At 45.8% G+C, this 18,792-nt stretch overlaps 1 protein-coding gene across 2 annotated transcripts in view; it reads left to right on the top strand.

Moving 5' to 3' along the window:
- The window catches only part of LOC122800861 (protein phosphatase inhibitor 2-like), a 676,862-nt gene that overhangs the window by 402,748 nt on the left and 255,322 nt on the right, over nucleotides 1-18,792 (top strand). For both annotated transcript variants that reach the window (XM_044070183.1, XM_044070182.1), the window contains one exon: nucleotides 15,990-16,078. In XM_044070183.1, coding sequence (XP_043926118.1) covers nucleotides 15,990-16,078 — 89 coding nt within the window. The remainder of the gene's footprint in view (nucleotides 1-15,989; nucleotides 16,079-18,792) is intronic.

Raw genomic sequence — 18,792 nt, 5'->3', positions numbered from 1 at the left:
ACCTGACTTTTTGTTTTCTGAATTGAAGTTGGTCTTCTGAAGCTAAGTACCTCATTGGGGATCCTTTTTTCTTGCTCTCACCGATGCCTGAAAAAGTTAACAATTGTCTCGCCTGTGGAAAGCAAATACAACACAGAGACTTTCATTCTTACTGCATCACTTGCGTAGGTCCAGACCACGACGTCCCCAGCTGTTGCTTTTGTGCTTTATTCAATGCCAGAACTATACATTGTCGGGCCCTTATTGTAGCTAGATATTTTCGCTCTCAATCCTAGAATGCCAATATGGCTTCATTAAGCCATCCGACAGCAGATCATGTGAATAAACGTAAGGATAAAGACAGACACAGACCACACAGGTCCAAACCTACTGACAATGCTTCCGTTAAGCTCGTAGTCAGTTCTCCAGTCCTCCGTGAGGTGCTTTCACAGCCCCTGATACCCACTTCTCTGGATTCGCAGGCTGCTACCGAGACCCTTTCAGAGTCCGGTATGCCGTGTGACTCTTCATCGACTAAGGATCCTGCAGATGTCTCTACCTTGGATTGGTCCGTATCCACTCAGCAGGCACCGGCTTCCAAGGAAGTACTTCACACTACCAGTTCTCAACACAGACCAACGACTTCTTGCGCATCTACCGTTCTTTCGAAAACTACTGAGTTTCTAAGGCCCAGGGTATGAACCACACCCAAGAAACCAACGACCCAATCTCAGGCACCTGCTTCCTTGCCTCAATCTCAAATGCTTAAAATGGCAGAAGACCTTATAAGGCTGATCAGAGGAAGCCAGGCTACCCCTTCCAAAAGAAAGAAATTTGTCCCTTGTAGTTTTATCTGAACAGGAGTCCGATGACTGATGCATCTGAATATGAAGACCTGCAACCCCTCTCTGCTTATGAGGATTCTGATGCGGAGGGATCCATTCCTTCAGCCTCTCCACTCGAGGACTTTTTCTTTGGGGAAACCCTACATACTTTAAGGGGGCATTTCCAGTAGGAATGTCAGGACTACCCTCCATCTAAAAAGGGACTCAGGGAATTCTTCGATCTTCCACAGCACAGACCTCTGGCCATTCCTCCTGTCCTGGATGTTGATTTCATGGAATCTAGTTAGACTCCCAACACCATCCCGCCTCCTCCCAAGAAACTTGACCGGTACTGTAGAGTCCCTGGCTCTCAGAAATTTCTTTTCAAAAATCCTACTGCTGACCCTGAGGTTATTTCTCAAGGGCCTAAAGGAATTGGGAATAAGAATCCCACCCCCTCAGATAGGGATTCCCGAGCATTAGAAAGATGGGGTAAAAAAGTATGCACCTCTGCTACTCTTGCTATTAGAGCACTGAATTTTTTAGTTCCATATGTTAAAATGTCAGCAACATACCATGGAACTCAAACAAAAAATATCATCTCTTCCTGCTTGTGCAGAAAATAGAGTTACACAAGAGTTAATGCATTCTGCAAGTCAAGTAACTAAGTACACCTTACAATGTGGTTTTGATGTCCTAGAAGCATCTTTCAGGGAAGCAGTCACTGTTTCTGTCCCTAGAAGGCATGCTTGACTTAAGGAACAGCCCTTGCCAGACAGTGTCAAATCCAAATTATTGGACGCACCCTGGCACAAAGACAACTTATTTGGCACCAAGGCAGAGGAGGTCTTAAAAAAGATGGAAGAAAAAGCTAAATCTATTCAGACAGTTAAGGACTTCTGCAGGTCCAGCCACCCAGGTTCAGTAAGCATTGCCCCTCCTAATACTGGTCCTTTCCTGCTCCCTCCAGGTCAGCTCAGCCTAGACCCCGGGGAAGCAGTCCCCCAGACAGCAGCCCCAGGGAATGCAGAGATCTAAGCAATGGGGTTCCTCCTCTTCAAAACCAGGGAGTGCTAAGCCACCCCCTGATGGTAAGAACTCACAATGACTCTTCACTTTCACCCCCTCCCTCTGCCCACATGCACTTGCCACTAGGAGGAAAACTCTCATTCCACACAAGTACCTGGGCCACCATTACCAACGACCGCTGGGTCCCCAACATAGTGTCCCAGGGATACAGATTTTATTTCCACACTCTACCAACCCCAAAAAGGTTCCCAGATCTTCCCCCAAACCAGTGGGCAGAGGCCAAAAAGCAAGTCCTTTCCCTGCTCTCTGAGGGCAATAGAGCACGTTCCTGCAGAACAGATAGGCCAGGGTTTCTACTCCAGACTCTTCCTGGTACCCAGAAAAGAGGGCACCTGGCACCCCATCCTCGATCTATCCATTCTAAACACCTTTCTGGTGATACCAGAATTAAAAATGCTCGCCCTCCAGCAACTGCTACCTATGTTTTCCAAGGATGCTTGGTTAGCCACCCTAGACCTAAAAGAGGCCTACCTACACATTCCAATCAGGGAATCGTGCAGAAAATATCTACGTTTCAGGGCAGGATCATTGCACTTTCAGTTCTCTGCGCTTCCCTTTGGCTTATCCACTGCTCCCAGACTTTTCACAAAATGTCTGGTTCCTACCATTAATTTTTGCAGGCAAAGAAATATTCAAATTTACCCATACTTTGACTGCCTAATTTAGGCAGTCAGGAAAAGCTGCTCAAGCACCTGGCCTTTGTAAAAGGACCTGCTGACCTCCCTAGCATATACCATCAACGAAAAGAAATCCAAACCATTACCCACCCAAAAAATTATATTTCTGGGAGGAACCCTGGACATAGCATCCCAGATGGCATTCCTTACACCAGAAAAGCAAACCTACCTGACAGCTTATTTCTCTCAACTAGCCACCAGGCCCCAGTTATCGGCAAGGAAAATCCTGCAAGCTCTAGGGTTCATGGCTTCTTGCTTTCTACTCATTCCATATGCCAGACTGCATATGAGGAAACTACAGTGGTACCTAAAAAGCCTTTGGTGTTAACACTCTCAAAACCTGGAAACTCTTAAACCCAATGATACCTTGTTTAAGGAAAGATTTTCTTTGATGGGCAGTAGCATGCTACCACAACAAGAAGCTACCCTTCTCACAACCCCACGCCACCCAGACCCTCACCACAGATGCATCAGATTATGCCTGGGGTGCACTCCTGGACGACAGGTGCATACTGGGCCAGTGGAGCCCAAAAATCTGTACATCAACCAGAAAGAGTTGATGTCCTTCAAGGATGCATCTGCAGTCCTAACATATGGGTTGTCCTGCCTCAGGCAGCCCTTCGGTCGGCCGGATTCCAAAGTCTGGGTCTGGCCTCGGCTGATGTCGCACTTCACCCGACATCATAGCTGCTGTGTATTGGGTATAAAGGCATCAGCCAACGCCATTTTCCCCAGTCTTTCTTGCCGCGTGGTGCCCGAAGCAGAAGCTGTTCGCAAGTGCCGGTCGGTCAGATCCAGAGATTTCTACTACCGAAGACTTCTAAAAAGCTAAGTACCCCGTTGGGGACTCTTTCTTGCCTCAGCCGATGTCAGAAAAAGTAAATAATAGTTTAACTTGTGGGAAACAAATACCTCATAAGGATTTCCACTCTTACTGCCTTCCTTGCTTAGGCCCAGACCACGACGTATCAGCTTGTCTAGCCTGTGCTTCCTTCAACCGACGGACACTTAGACATCGGTCGGAGTTTGCAGAGGAGTTTTTTGGCCCCGCTTTTGCTTACAAAATGCCGTCGGAGACTCAGACTTCACAATTAGCTAAAAAGCGTAAGGAAAAGGACCGACACTCGCGGTCCGCGGTTTCGGCTGAAACCACGGTTAAGCCAACCGCGAGTGTCTCTGTTTCGGCGTAAACCGAGTCCTCGGTGCATCCTTCGGCCGAAAGCATGCCTCCGATAGCCGAGGCCTCACAGAGCATGGCTGAATCTGCTACTGAAATTTCTCCTGCTGTAGCAGGCACCCAGGATTTATCAGATACTATTCCTTTAGACATATCTACTCCTGCACGTGGAGCTGCTAGGCCCCCTGCATTTATGTCTATCAAGGCTTTTTCTAGGGCTAAAGCAGCTAAATCTTCTAAGGACTTGGCTGCTAAAACCCCCTCACACAGGCCTACCTCTAGTTCCCAAATGCTCAGCCTGGCTGAGGATCTCATTTCTTTGATCAGGGGATCCCAGCCTCACCCAGACAGGGCCTCTCAACCCCCTCCAGAGAATAGGCCTAGAACTGAGCCCCCGGATCCTGTTTCTAAAGACTATTCCTCAGATGACTCAGAAAACTCAGACCCTCCAGAAGGCCCATATTCTCCTTATGAGGATTCTGATGCAGAAGACTCCATTCCTTCTGCCTCTCCTCCTGAAGAATTTTCTTTTGGGGAAACCTTACATGCTATGAGAGAGCATTTTCAATGGCAGGGCCAGGATTTTTCAGATTCAAGGAAAAGGCTAAGGACCTTTTTACATTTACCACAGCATAGGCCTTTAGCCATTCCTCCAGTACTAACAGTTGTTGATGATGCATACAATGATGCCTGTACTGCCCCTGACTCTCTCCCTCCGGCCCCTGCCAAGCCCGACAGATATTTCAGGGTCCCGGACACACACTTCCACTTGTATAAGGCTCCTATTGCAGATCCTGAAACCATTTCACAGGGCCCCAAAGCTGTAGCAGCTGCCTCTGCCAAAAACCCTCCCTCTGAAAGAGAATCTAGAGCATTAGAGAGATGGGGTAAAAAAGTTTATACTTCTGCTACTCTTTCGGCCAGGGCCTTAAACTGTCAATTTCACATGATTCAGTATCAGGAATTTTTGTTAGACCAGCTAAATAAAAAACTGTCCTCTCCTGAACCTATAGATCGTAAGTCCCTTCAGGATTTGGTACATAACACTCAGCAGGTCAGTAATCATTCCTTAAAATGTGGCTATGATGCACTGGAGGCTTCCTTTAGATCAGCTATGACTGGAACAGTGATTAGAAGGCATGCCTGGTTAAAAGAGCAATCCTTACCAGACCATGTTAAGTCAAAGCTCCTAGATGCTCCTATGGAGAAACAAAGTTTGTTTGGCTCCCCTGCACAGCAAGTGCTAAAGAAGGTGGAAGAAAACGCAAAATCTGTCCAAACAGTCAAGGATTTCTTACAGGTCCAACCTCCGAGGTTTAGTAGAAATTGGCCTTCGAAGAATTGGTCCTTTCCAGACACCTCCAGAGCACAGAGAGGCAGAAATAGGCGCCCAAGAGGCAGAGGTCAATCCAGAGGTGCCTACAGGGGACGTCAGTGGCAGCCTAACAACCAGAGAAGTACTGCCACAGATTCAGCTACAACCACTTCCACAGGACAGACGCAATGATTTGGCTCTGATACCGCCTACCAGGGAACAACTGGAAGCACCCTTGGGCGGAAAGCTAGCCTTATTTTCCGTAAACTGGCATAACATTACAGGAGACAAATGGATTTTACAGACAATAGACAAAGGCTACAGGTTTCACTTCCACACTCTACCAAAAAAGAGAGGAATGCCAAACCTACCACCAAACCAAAAAACAAATGCTCTAAGACAAATCAACCACCTACTAAGGATGAGAGCTATAGAAAAGGTAACGCCTATGGAACAAGGACAAGGATTTTACTCCAGACTTTTCCTGGTACCAAGGAAAGAAAATCAATGGAGGCCTATTCTCGACCTGTCCGCTCTGAACACATATCTCATTGTTCCAAAATTCAAAATGCTGACCCTACAGCAACTTCTTCCCATGCTGGGCAAGGAGTCTTGGCTGGTGACTCTAGATCTCAAGGAGGGATACCTGCACGTCCCTATACGACCAGATTGCAGAAGATACCTCAGATTTCTTGCAGGATCAGAGCATTATCAATTCTCAGCATTGCCCTTTGGCTTATCTACTCCGCCCAGAGTATTCACGAAATGCCTGGCATCAGTAATTGCTCATTGCAGGCTTCAGGGAATTCAGATTTACCCATACCTGGACGACTGCCTAATACAAGTGGACAACAAGACCAAATTAACAAAAGATTTGGAAAAGGTTATACAACTGCTACAAGCCTTGGGATACACAGTCAACATGAAAAAGTCAAAGCTGGTACCATCCCAAAGGATAACATTCTTGGGTGCAGAACTGGACACATCAAATCAGATGGCATTTCTCACAGAAGAAAAACAAAAGCAACTACCACTCTATTTCATGGCATTAACAACACAGACCCAGCTTACAGCAAGGAAAGTCCTGCAAGCCCTGGGTTACATGGCATCCTGCATAATATTGATTCCGCATGCCAGGCTGCATATGAGAAAGTTGCAATGGTACCTAAGGAATGTATGGTCTCAACACAAGCACAGTCTAGAAGCCCAGATTCCAATAATACCATGCCTGAAGCAAGAATTCCTGTGGTGGGCTCAGGCCTGTCAGTTAAACAGAGGACTGCCTTTCCACAAACCTCATCCAAGCCAGACCATCACCACGGACGCCTCAGACCTAGGCTGGGGGGCACACATGGTGGACAAGTGTATACAAGGCCTATGGACACAAGACCAGCTGAATCTACACATAAATCAAAAGGAGATGCTGGCAGTGAAACATGCAATCCAGACATTCAGACCTTTTCTTCAACAGGGTCACTTGCTGATAAGGACGGACAACACCACAGTCATGTGGTATATCAACAAACAGGGAGGTACACACTCATATCCTCTATGCCAGATGGCAATGGACCTGTGGAACGTGGCCCTGAACCTCAACATTCAACTCCAGGCCAAATTTGTGCCAGGAAAAGAAAATTCACTAGCAGACACCTTAAGCAGAACTACCACGGATGCCCACGAATGGATGCTGCATCCAGACATCTTCAAAACCATTACAAAGAAATGGGGACTGCCAGAAATAGACCTGTTCGCATCCCCACGCAACCACCAATTGAGGAAATTCTGCACAAGGACATACCACCCACTTGCTTGGAAGGTGGACTCCCTATCCTTCAGTTGGGAAAACCTGACAGCATATGCATTCCCACCTCTTCCTTTGATGCACAAAGTCCTACTGAAGATCAAAGAGGATCACCCAAGGATAATCCTGATAGCTCCAGACTGGCCGAGGCAGCATTGGTACCCGCTACTGAGGAGTATGTCTCGGACACACGCATGGCCTCTACCTCTATGTCCTTTACTTCTAACACAGAACAACTACAAGATCCTACATCCAAACTTGAAAACACTACAGCTAGCTGCTTGGAACATTACATAAAGCAAAATAACCCAGATTTATCTCAGAGGGTTAAAGACATTATCCTGGAGGCTCGCAGACCCTCCACAAGGAAGACTTATTCAGCCAAATGGAAAAGATACCTCATTTGGAGTGCAGCAAAAGGAGAAAATGTATCATTAGCAAACATAGCTAACATCTTGGAATACTTAGCAGAACTTTTCCACAATGGCCTGTCTTACTCCTCCATTAAGATTCATGCATCAGCAATTTCAGCAGAATACAACATGGATCCTCCAGTCTTCTCTCATCCTCTACTCAGGCAGTTTCTGAGAGGAATTAAAAATGTAAAGCCTCCAAGGAAGCCACCTTTGCCTACATTGGACCTTAACTTTGTGCTGAAAAAGTTAACACTTCCCCCTTTTGAACCAGCAGCAACAGCAGAATTACAGTTCTTATCTTGGAAAACTGCTTTCCTGCTTGCAATCACTTCAGCAAGAAGGGTTTCGGAATTACAGGCATTAATGGCAGTACAGCCCTTCCTTATCTTCCATCAGGATAGAGTGTCCTTGAGAACTAACCCTACTTTTATGCCAAAAGTGGTTTCCAGAGTATCATTGAACCAAGCAATTCACTTACCAACATTCTTCCCCAACCCACAGAACAGGGGGGAAAGACTACTACATACCTTGGATGTGCACAGGCAATTACGTTACTATCTGGACAGAACTAAGACCAACAGAAAAACTGACCAGCTTCTGGTAGCATATGCAACAGGAATGCAAGGAAAAGCAATTTCAAAACAGACGATCTCAAAATGGATAGGAAATTGCATTAGATTTTGCTACTCTTTTCATGGAAAGACAACTCCAGAAAACATCAGACCTCACTCCACAAGGGCTACAGCCACTACTACAGCTTTCCTACGAGGAGTGGCTACCAAAGACATTTTAGAGGCTGCTACTTGGTGCTCCGTGCATACATTTGCCAAGCATTATAATCTTCCTTTATACTCCAGATCCCGAGCAGGTTTTGCAACTGCTGTTTTGCAAGGGATCTTAACTACACCTTCATTATCTTAGTACCTCCTCCCCCAGTTTGGCTATGGTATTCTACCCATATGTTAGGACTGCAGATGCATCCTTGAAGGACATAGTACAGTTTTGTACCTACCATAAATGTAGATGTCTGAGAGGTATGCATCTGCAGTCAGGATTACCCGCCCTCCTTCCCCTCTGTTGTACTCCTAGGGTATTTACCCATCTTGTAGCTAGCTGGGGGAATCTATTATGGTGTATTTGTTTGTATATATGTATATACATTCTTATATTGTTTGCTTTCTACTGTTTGGAATCATTTGCATTTATCCAAATTTAGCCTTCCTAGAGGGCACCTGGCATCTGGGGCAAGAAACACTGAGGAAAATGGCGTCGGCTGATGCCTTTATACCCAATACACAGCAGCTATGACGTCGGGTGAAGTGCGACATCAGCCGAGGCCAGACCCAGACTTTGGAATCCGGCCGACCGAAGGGCTGCCTGAGGCAGGACAACCCATATGTTAGGACTGCAGATGCATACCTCTCAGATATCTACATTTATGGTAGGTACAAAACTGTACTTTAGCTGCCCAGCATGCACTGAAAACGTTCAGACCCCTCCTCTCCCCGGGGGCTCTATTGATCAAAACAGACAATGCCACTGTGATGTAGTATATCAACAAGCAGGGAGGGACACGCTAGTACCCTCTGTGCAGGCTCACCAAGACCCTTTGGCACACAGCCACAGCCATGCAACTACACCAGTTAGCGCAATTCCTGCCAGGCTATCTAAACTCTCTGGCAGACAACATAAGCAGAAATCTTCTGGACCCACACGAGTGGCAGCAAGATCAAAGAACCTTCACTCTTATAACTCAGAAATGGGGCACCCTGAAGGTCACCCCCTTTGCTTCCCACTCCAACCATAAGCTCAGCAAGTTCTGCACCAGGGAGCCTCACTGCAAGGCCAGGAAAGTGGATGTTCTATCCTCCCAGTGGATCAACCCCTCAGTCTATGCATTTTCCCCCACTACCGCTCATTACAAGGGTACTGCTCAAAATAAGGGAGGAAAAACCGAGGACAGTCCTAATTGCCCCAGACTGGCCACGTTAGCACTAGTACCCACTGCTGCACAGCCTGTCACCTCTACCACCATGGCATCTCCCTTGGACCCCAACACTCCTGACCCAGAGGGAAGGAGAATTCATGCATCCCCAGTTGCAGATCCTCAGTCTGGCAGCCTGGTTTATTCTTTGACAACTGCACAAGCTGCCAATCTCAGCAAACAGGTTCCAGATGTTGTACGTGAGGCCAGATGCCCTAACACTAGAAAATCTTATGCTGACAAATGGAAAAGGTTTTGCACCTGGATCCCAGGCTAAGGGGGCCGGAATGTCACAGCCCTCCCTACCTCGTATCCTGGATTACCTTGCTGACCTACACAAGGGATCTCTCCTTTTCTTTTATTAAAATTCATGCCTCTGTTATCTCTGCGCATTTTGGCACAGAGCCACCTTTTTTCTCACACCCTCTCATCAAACAGTTCCTAAGAGGGGCTAACAACTTGGTGCCACCCAGAAGAGCACCTACCCCAGCTTGAGACCTAATCTTTATGTTGGAAAAGCTCACCCTGCCCCCCTTTGAACCAGCAGCTTCAGCAGAGTTAGTTTCTCTCATGGAAGACTGCCTTGCTTCTGGCCATCACTTCAGCATGAAGAGTATCAGAGCTACAGGCACTAATGGCTGTAGAGCCCATCACCATTTTCCATGCTGACAGAGTCTCCCTCAGGACTAACCCATCCTTCATGCCAAAAGTGGTTTCCAGTGTGGCTGTCAACCAATCCATTCATTTGCGCACCTTTTTCCCTAACCCCCAAAACAAAGGGGAAAGGATACTGCACACTCTAGATGTGCACAGACAGCTCAGATTATGTCTAGACAGGACTAAATCATTTAGAAAGACTGATCAATTGGTAGTCAGCTTTGCTGCAGGAGCAGATGGCAAAGCCATATCCAAACAAGCCATTTACAAATGGATAGCCCACTGCATCCATTTCTGCTACAAGCAGCATGGGAAACTTCCCCCTAAGGGGGTCAGGAAACATTCTACCAGAGCAACCTCCACCTTTGCAGCTTTTTTCAGAGGGGTCCCCACCAGGGACATCCTGGAGACTGCAACATGGACATCAGTTCATACCTTTACCAAGCATTACCACCTGACTATCTTCTCCAAATCCAGGGCAGGCTTTGCGACCGCAGTCTTCCAGGGCATCCTAGCCAGTCCCAGTCGTCCTGACTGCCTCCACCCTTTTCTTCAGCTTTGAGAATCAACCCAAATGTGATGACTGCGATAGTGAAACACAAAGAACATAGTACAGTTGTGTACACTTGCCTTAAATGTAGATGTTAGTGTATTCACTGTTGCAGTCCTGGATGTTCTTCATGTTTCACTGTTGGTCATTACATTTGGGTAATCTGCTTGCAGGTATCCCTCAGTCGGCCTGATAAAGTCTTGGGTCCTGTGTCAGTTGCTGTCCCTTCTTCCATGACATCAGGTCATCAGGGGTATAAAACATGCAGCCGATGCCATTACATCAGTCTTTCTTGCCGTGCGGTGCCCGAAGCAGAAGCTGTTCGTAAGTGCCAGTCGGACAACTCCTGAAATTTTTGTTTTCGAGTTTCAGAACCGAAGTCTTCAACTAAAGCTAAATACCCCCATTGGAAAAACTTTTCTTGCTCCTTACCGATGTCAATAAAAGTTAATTGCATTACTTGTGGATAGCAAATGCGTCTCAAAGATTTTCATTCGTACTGTATTCCTTGCCTATGCCCTGACCACGAGGTACCTTGCTGTCGGTTTTGTGCTTTATTTAATTGGCGCCTCCTCCTTTACTTAGGCCTAAATCTCGATCCATGCGTAAAAAAACGATGCCCATGCTACATGCTCAGGCCTCTATGCCTAAAAAACAAATAAGAATGGCTGAAGATCTAATAACTCTAATTAGGGGTAGTCAACCCCCCCTTCTAAGAGGCCTAGGACTGAAGTTGATTATGAATCTTCTGATCAGGATTCTGTTTTTTCTGATTCTTCTGATGATCTGGATTTTCCCTCATGTACTTATGAAGATTGTGATGCAGAGGACTCCATTCCCTCTGCTTCCCCTCCTGAGGATTTTTCTTTTGGGGAAACCTTACATACTCTAAGGGAGCATTTCTACTGGGAAAGCCAGGATTTCTCTGATTCATAAAAGAGGTTTAGAGATTTCCTTCTCTTACCTCAGCATAGGCCTTTAGCTATTCCTCCTGTACTAGACATTGCTGATGCTTTTTCAGAATCTAGTTTGGCCCCTGATTTCCTGCCTCCTGCTCCCAGAAAACCTGACAAGATACTACAGGGTCCCAGAGTCCCACAAGTTCCTTTTTAAAAATCCTATTGCAGATCCAGAGACTATTTCACAGGGGCCCAAGGGCATTAAGGCTTCTACTGCTAAAAATCCTACCCCTTCTGATAGACTTCAGGGCACGGGATAGATGGGGTAAGAAGGTTTACACTTCTGCAACCTTGGCCATTAGGGCTTTAAATTGCCAGTTTCATATGTTAAAGTATCAGCAATGTGTTATTGGACTGCTTAAGCAGAAAATGATGATTCCTGACTGTGTGGAAAATAAAGAATTACAGGATTTAATGCAGTCTGCTGAACAAGTTTGGAAAACGTACTTTGCAATGTGGTTTTGATTCATTAGAAGCCTCTTGCAGGGCTGCTGTTACTGGGTCTGTGCTCAGAAGGCATGCTTGGCTTAAGAAGCAATCTTTGCCTGATCATGTTAAAGCTAAAATTGTTGGATGCTCCTTTAAATCGGGACTGCCTGTTTGGCAACAAGGCTGAGGAAGTTCTTAAAAATATGGAAGATAAAGCTAAATCCATGCAAACTGTTAAAGATTTTTTACAAGTTCATCCTCCTAGCTTTAGTAGGCACTGGCCCTCTAAGAATTGGTCCTTTCCAGCCCCTTCCAGGTCTTCTCAAGCCAAACCCAGACACAGCAAAAACCCCAGGTTTCAGTCCCAGGGGAGACGCAGAACTAAGCAGTGGGAGACCTCCACTTCCAAATCTGGGAATAATAAGACTCCCCCCTATGGTAAACTGTCTCAGTGACTTCCTTTTAAAATTTCCAAGCACTTATCAACTGACTCCCCCTTTGGGGGGAAAGATTACTCTTCATGCATAGAATTGGGAACTCGTTACCCAGGACAAATGGGTTTTAAATATAGTGTCCCAGGGATACAGATTTCACTTCCACATGTTGCCAACACCAAGCGAGTGGCCGGACCTACAGCCAAATAAGTGGGCAGAGGCCCAAAAACAAGTACTTTCTCTCTTAAGCATTCAACTGGTACCAGAAAAGGAAAAGGGACGAGGTTTCTACTCCAGACTTTTCCTGGTACCTAGAAAAGACTATTAGTGGTGTCCTATCCTGGACCTGTCTTCTCTTAACACCTTTATGGAGATTCCAAAATTCAAGATGCTGACTCTTCTCCAATTACTTCCTATGCTAGGCAAAGATGCCTGGTTGGCAACACTAGATTTAAAAGAAGCATACCTGTACATCCCAATCAGGGAATCTTGCAGAAGATGCCTACACCTCAAAGCAGGCTACACGCACCAGTTCTCTGCACTGCCATTTGGCTTATCTACTGTGCCCAGGGTATTCACGAAGTGCCTAGCTCCAGTTTTTGCATTTTGCAGGCAAAGAAGTATTCAAATATACCCATACCTGGACGACTGTCTAATTCAGGCAGAAAGCCAGGACATACTTTTGAATCATCTGTCCTTTGTACAAAGGGTTCTAACTTGTCTGGGGTACACCATAAACGAGAAGAAATCGCAACTGGTATTCTGTCAAAAATTATATTCCCGGGAGCAAGCTTGAATACAGCTTCCCAGATGGCTTACCTCACGCCAGAGAAATTAATTTGACAACCTACTTCAAACAAATACTGCAGGCCTTTGGGTTCATGGCCTCCTGCATTCTTCTAATTCCATATGCAAGACTGCATATGAGGAAACTACAGTGGTATCTAAAAAGCCTATGGTGTCAACATTCTCAGGACCTAGAAACAATGATTCCTATCATACCTTGCCTACGCCTAGAGTTCCTTTGGTGGGCAGAGGCCTGCCACCAAAACAAGGGACTACCTTTTACACCACCCTCTGCTGCCCAAACCCTAACAGACTCATCAGACTATGCATGGGGGGCTCACTTGGCAGGGAAGTGCATTCAGGGCAAATGGAACCCAAGTCAAATGCACCTGCACATCAATCAAAAAGAAATGTTAGCTTTACAGAATGCTCTGACAGCCTTCAAGGACCACATTCTTCCAGGACAACTAATGGTAAAGACGGACAACACCACTGTTATGTGGTACATAAACAAGCAGGGGGTACACATTCTTACCCCCTCTGCAGACTAGCCATGGCAATGTGGAACACAGCCTTGAGCTACCAAGTGCACCTACAAGCTCAATTACTGCCAGGAAAATTAAATACACTGGCAGATGGACTAAGCAGAAACCTCATGGACCCACACGATTGGAAACTGGAACCAAGGACTTTCAACGTGTTGACAAGCAAATGGGGGAGCCCAGATATAGACCTGTTTGCCTCTTCCCAGAACTACCAATTGGACAAATTTTGCACAAGGACTCTCCACAAACAAGCCTGGAAAGTGGATGCTCTGACCTTCAGCTGGAAAAAACTATCAGTCTATGCCTTCCCCCCCCTCTGCCTCTGCTCTCCAAAGTACTACTAAAAATCAAACAGGACAAACAAAGGATGATTTTGATTGCTCCAGACTGGCCGCGCCAATACTGGTACCTCCTCCTACACAGTGTGTCACGGTTACCTCCATGGCACCTGCCTCAGACTCCTTCCCTGCTGTCTCAGCAGGAGAACCAGATTCTGCACCCTCAGCTTCTAACACTGAACCTTGCAGCCTAGCTAATTACTTAATCTCTCCTTTACCATCCCTCAGCATTTTAGAGGCAAGGAAGCCTAGTACTAGAAAATCTTATGCTGAAAAATGGAAAAGATTCTGTGCCTGGAACCAATCTCAAGGGATGAGCACAGCAGCGCCCAATTTACCTCAGATTTTACAATACTTAACTGAGATGCTTCACAAGGGCCTGTCTTTTTCCTCTGTTAAGATCCACATCTCAGCTATTTCAGCTCATTATATCACAGAACCTCTCCTCTCTCTCATCCACTGATCAAGCAGTTCCTCAGAGGGGCCAAAAATTTGAGACCATCCAACAGAGCTCCAACCCCAGCCTGGAACCTAAACTTTGTCTTGGAGAAACTCACTCTACCTCCTTTCGAGCCAGCTGCTACTGCAGACTTAAATTTCTTTCTTGGAAAACAGCTTTCCTTGGGGCCTTTCATCATCTTTCATGCGGACAGGGTGTCCCTCAGAACCAATCCATCCTTCATGGCCAAGGTGGTATCCAGTGTGGCTCTTAATCAGTCCATTCATTTGCCAACCTTCTTTCCCAATCCACAGAATAAAGGGGAACGGATACTGCATTCCTTAGATGTGCACAGATTACTTAGATTCTACTTGGACAGGACTAAACCTCAAAGGAAATCTGAACAACTGCTGGTGGCATTTGCTGCAGGGGCAGAGGGGAAGGCTATTTCAAAGCAAACCATTTCTAAATGGATAAGCCATTGCTTTCATTTCTGCTATAAGCACCATGGAAAACCTATCCCCCAGGGGATCAGACCTCACTCCACCAGGGCTGCAGGGACATCCTAGAAGCTGCTACCTGGAGTTCTGTACATACTTTCACCAAGCATTATCATTTGCCAATTTCCTCTAAATCCAGAGCTGGCTTTGCCACTGCAGTATTGCAGGGCATTATAGCTGGCCCTAATGCTATCTAAATTCCTCCTCCCAATCATAGCTTTATGAATCTACCCAAATGTAATGACTGCAACAGTGAAACACGAAGAACATAGTACAGTTGTGTACACTTACCATAAATGTAGATGTTCGAGTGTATTCACTGTTGCAGTCCTGGTTACCCTCCCTCCAGCCCCCTAACTTCTTTTGGCTATACCTCTACTTTCCTTTACTATGCTGAAAAGCCTTTTTGATGTTTGCTTTTTTGTTGGTGGTATATCTTTGTACTTTTATATTTAATTGCTCCCCATTAGGGGGGCACCTGACATCTGGGGCAAGAAAAACTGATGTAATGGCGTCGGCTGCATGTTTTATACCCCTGACGACCTGACATCATGGAAGAAGGGACCGCAACCAACGCAGGACCCAAGACTTTGTTAATCAGGCCGACCGAGCTACCTGCAAGCAGATAACCCAAAAGTAATGACTGTAACAGTGAATACACTCTAACATCTACATTTATGGTAAGTGTTCACAACTGTACTTTCCCTCCCTCCATCCCCCTTGTGCGTCTCTCTCTTTCTCTCCTTACAAGGAACTTTTGTTATTTACTTTCTACTGGTTGTGTTCTTCCACCATGACCTAGCTCCCTCTTGGGGGCTCCCGACAGGGCAAGAAAAACTGATGTAATGGTGTCTGCTGCTTAATTTTATACTACTAATGACCTGACTTCAGTCCTGGAGTGACGGCAACCGACGCAGAAATACTAAGCCTCTGGTATTTGGGCTGACTGAGGGCTACCCTGGCAGGGATAAGCCACTGCAACAGTGAATACACTCTAACATCTACATTTATGCTAAGTGTACACAACTGTACTTTATCTGAGTATATATGTATTTCTGAAAAGTCTGCATTTGGTTTTGGGTGTCTTTAGGTTAGGAGCAGCACTACAAAACAACAGACAGGAGGAAGAGGAAGAGAGCAGTGAAGAGGAAGAGGAGGAATTGACACCAGAAGCAAAAGGTGAACTCTGCTGTTCCTTTTTTTCTTCAACTTTCAGTATTTTAACTGCATGCATGGTAGTTTATACACACACAGCCAAAATGAGCCTTAAAAGTGTTATTTCTTGATTTTTGCCACTTATCTAGTGGTACGCACTGTTTATTTTTAGTACTTTAGCCTTCTTGGGTCTTAAATTGGTATTTTAGTCCTTTCTGCGCTACTTTGCATTTAGACTAAACAGCCGGCTTGTCTCACATGCAACCTCTGTCCAGCTGTTTGCAGACGTTGCATATTTACTCCCTTTCCGTTGTGCATTGAAGGTATTGAAGTCCTTTCTCTTCCCTGAAGCATGAAATGTATTGGCCTAGAGTGGCATTTTGCAGAGACTGTGGTTACTCCTACCATTTTCAAATCACCATCCATGGTAGTGTATACAATAAATATGTGATGCATAGAATTCCCTTATTAGGTTTCAGAAATGAGAGCGGTGTTAGAAAGCAGTCTGACCTTTATAGTCATCTGCTGGCATGCTTGGTTTTAATTTTATTTTTGCCACTTTTCAGTAAACTGCTGTCCTACCGTGGCAATGCCATTAATGCTCCAGTAGAGCCTTTTTTGCTCCTCCGCAAGCTTGGTAAATTTTTCCCCTTCAAGATTTCCTGCTTCAACCTCCGAGTGCAGTTAATGCTTTTTGGTTGAAGGAAGATGTCACCCTGAAAGTGAAACAACTTTTTCATCATGCCTTTGTAGTCTGTGCATTTTTGCCGTGCTTTATTGACACTACTGGGTTTTTTGGGTTTTTTTTTTTTTTTTTAAGTCTGTGTCCTTTTCTAGGCTAGAGTTTCAATCCCTGTAGTATGACAAATCCAAAACATCAAAAATGAGGGTCATTTTGTTACCTAGATAGTGTTACAGTTGTGTTGAGAGGGTCTATGAAAGCCGAGTCAGTACCTTAACTGAATTACGTAGACTTCTGTTTAGTATAAGCATGAAAAAAGGACACACATGTACATTTACATTTTCTTCAGTACAAAAGAGATGAAAAACAAGGTTTTGTTAACTGTTGAAAACTTGCTTTTTAACCCCCCCCCCCCCCGATAGGTGTGGAGGTTGTCTGCTCATTCACATGACTACTGTAAGTAAGGCAGATGATGTTTGCAAGTGGTACTGTCCTCAGTTTTGTGGATGTTCTTAGTGTTTCACTGTTACAGTCATCACATTTGGATTATCCCTGCCAGGGTAGCCCTCGGCCGGCCCGAGTACCAGAGGCTTAGTATTTGTGTCTGTTGCTGTCGCTTCAGGACTTTCATTAGGTCATCAGTAGTGTAAAGTAAGGCAGCCAACGCCATTACATCAGTCTTTCTTGCCGTGGAGCCAGAAGCAGTTTGCATGAGTGGCGGTCGGCTGCTACCCAAGTTTCATCTACCGATTTGAAGCTGAAGTCTTCTAAAGCTAAATAACCCGTTGGGGATCCTTTTTTCTTGCACTAACCGATGTCGGAAAATGTTAACAATTGTCTCACGTGTGGAAAGCAAATGCCACACCGAGACTTACTTTCTTACTGTGTCACTTGTTTAGGCCCAGACCACAATGTCCCTCACTGTTGCTTCTTTGCTTTGTTCAACGCCAGAACTATCTGACATCGGGCCCTTTTTGTAGCTAGATATTTTCACTTAGACCTTGAACTCCGATATGGCTTTGGTAAGCCATCTGACAGCAGATGATCTGAAAAAAACGTAAAGACCGAGACAGACCGCACAGGTCCAAACCTACTGACGACACTTCCATTAAGCTAGTCGTCAGTTTTCCGGTCCTCAGTGAGGTGCTTTCACAGCCCCTGATGCCCTCTTCCATGGATTCACAGGCCGCTGCCGAGACCCTATCTGAGTCCAGTATGCTGCAAAACTCTTCTTCGACTAAGGACCCTGCGGTAGTCTCTACCTTGGATGGGTCTGGAGCCGCTGAGCAGGCACCGGCTTTGAGGAAGTCCTTCACACTACCGATTCTCAACACAAACCGACATCTTCTTTCGCGACTACTGTTCTTTCGAAAACTACCGAGTTTCTTACGCCCAGGGTACAAACCACACCCAAGAAACCAACAACCCAATCTCAGGCACCTGCTTCCTTGCCTCAGTCTCGAATGCTTAAAGTGGCGGAAGACCTTATGCTGATCAGGGGAAGCCATGCTTACTCCCTCCAAATGGAAAAGAGATCTGTCCCCTGTAGTTTTGACTGAACAAGAGTCGGATGACTCTGATGCATCTGAATATGAAGACATGCAACTCCCCTCTACTTATGAGGTTTCTGATGCAGTGGATGCCATCCCTTCCACCTCTCTCCCCCAGAGGATTGTTCCTTTGGGGAACCCCTTCAATACCTTAAGGGAGCATTTCCAATAGGAGAGTCAGGACTACCCTCAGTCTAAAAAGAGACTCAGGGAGTCCTTAGATCTTCTATAGCACAGGCCCTTGGCCATCCCCCCAGCCCCTGGATGTTGTGGAGGATGTTTTCCTGGAATCCAGCTCGACCCCTGACACCCTCCCTCCTGCACTCAGAAAATCAGACTGGTACTATAGAGTCACTGACTCTCTCAAATTTCTTTTTAAAAATCCTACTGTTGACCCTGGGGTAATTTCTCAAGTGCCTAAAGGGATTAAAAGCAACCTCTGCTAAGAATCCCACTCCCTCTGTAGGTATTCCCGAGCACTAGACAGATGGGGTAAAAAGGTATAC

The sequence above is a fragment of the Protopterus annectens genome, chromosome 4.part1, assembly GCF_019279795.1.
Source record: "Protopterus annectens isolate FY-2018-M chromosome 4.part1, PAN1.0, whole genome shotgun sequence".
Lineage (NCBI taxonomy): Eukaryota > Metazoa > Chordata > Ceratodontiformes > Protopteridae > Protopterus > Protopterus annectens.
The sequence above is the reverse complement of the archived record's forward strand: the minus strand, read 5'-3'. Positions and strand labels throughout refer to the sequence as shown.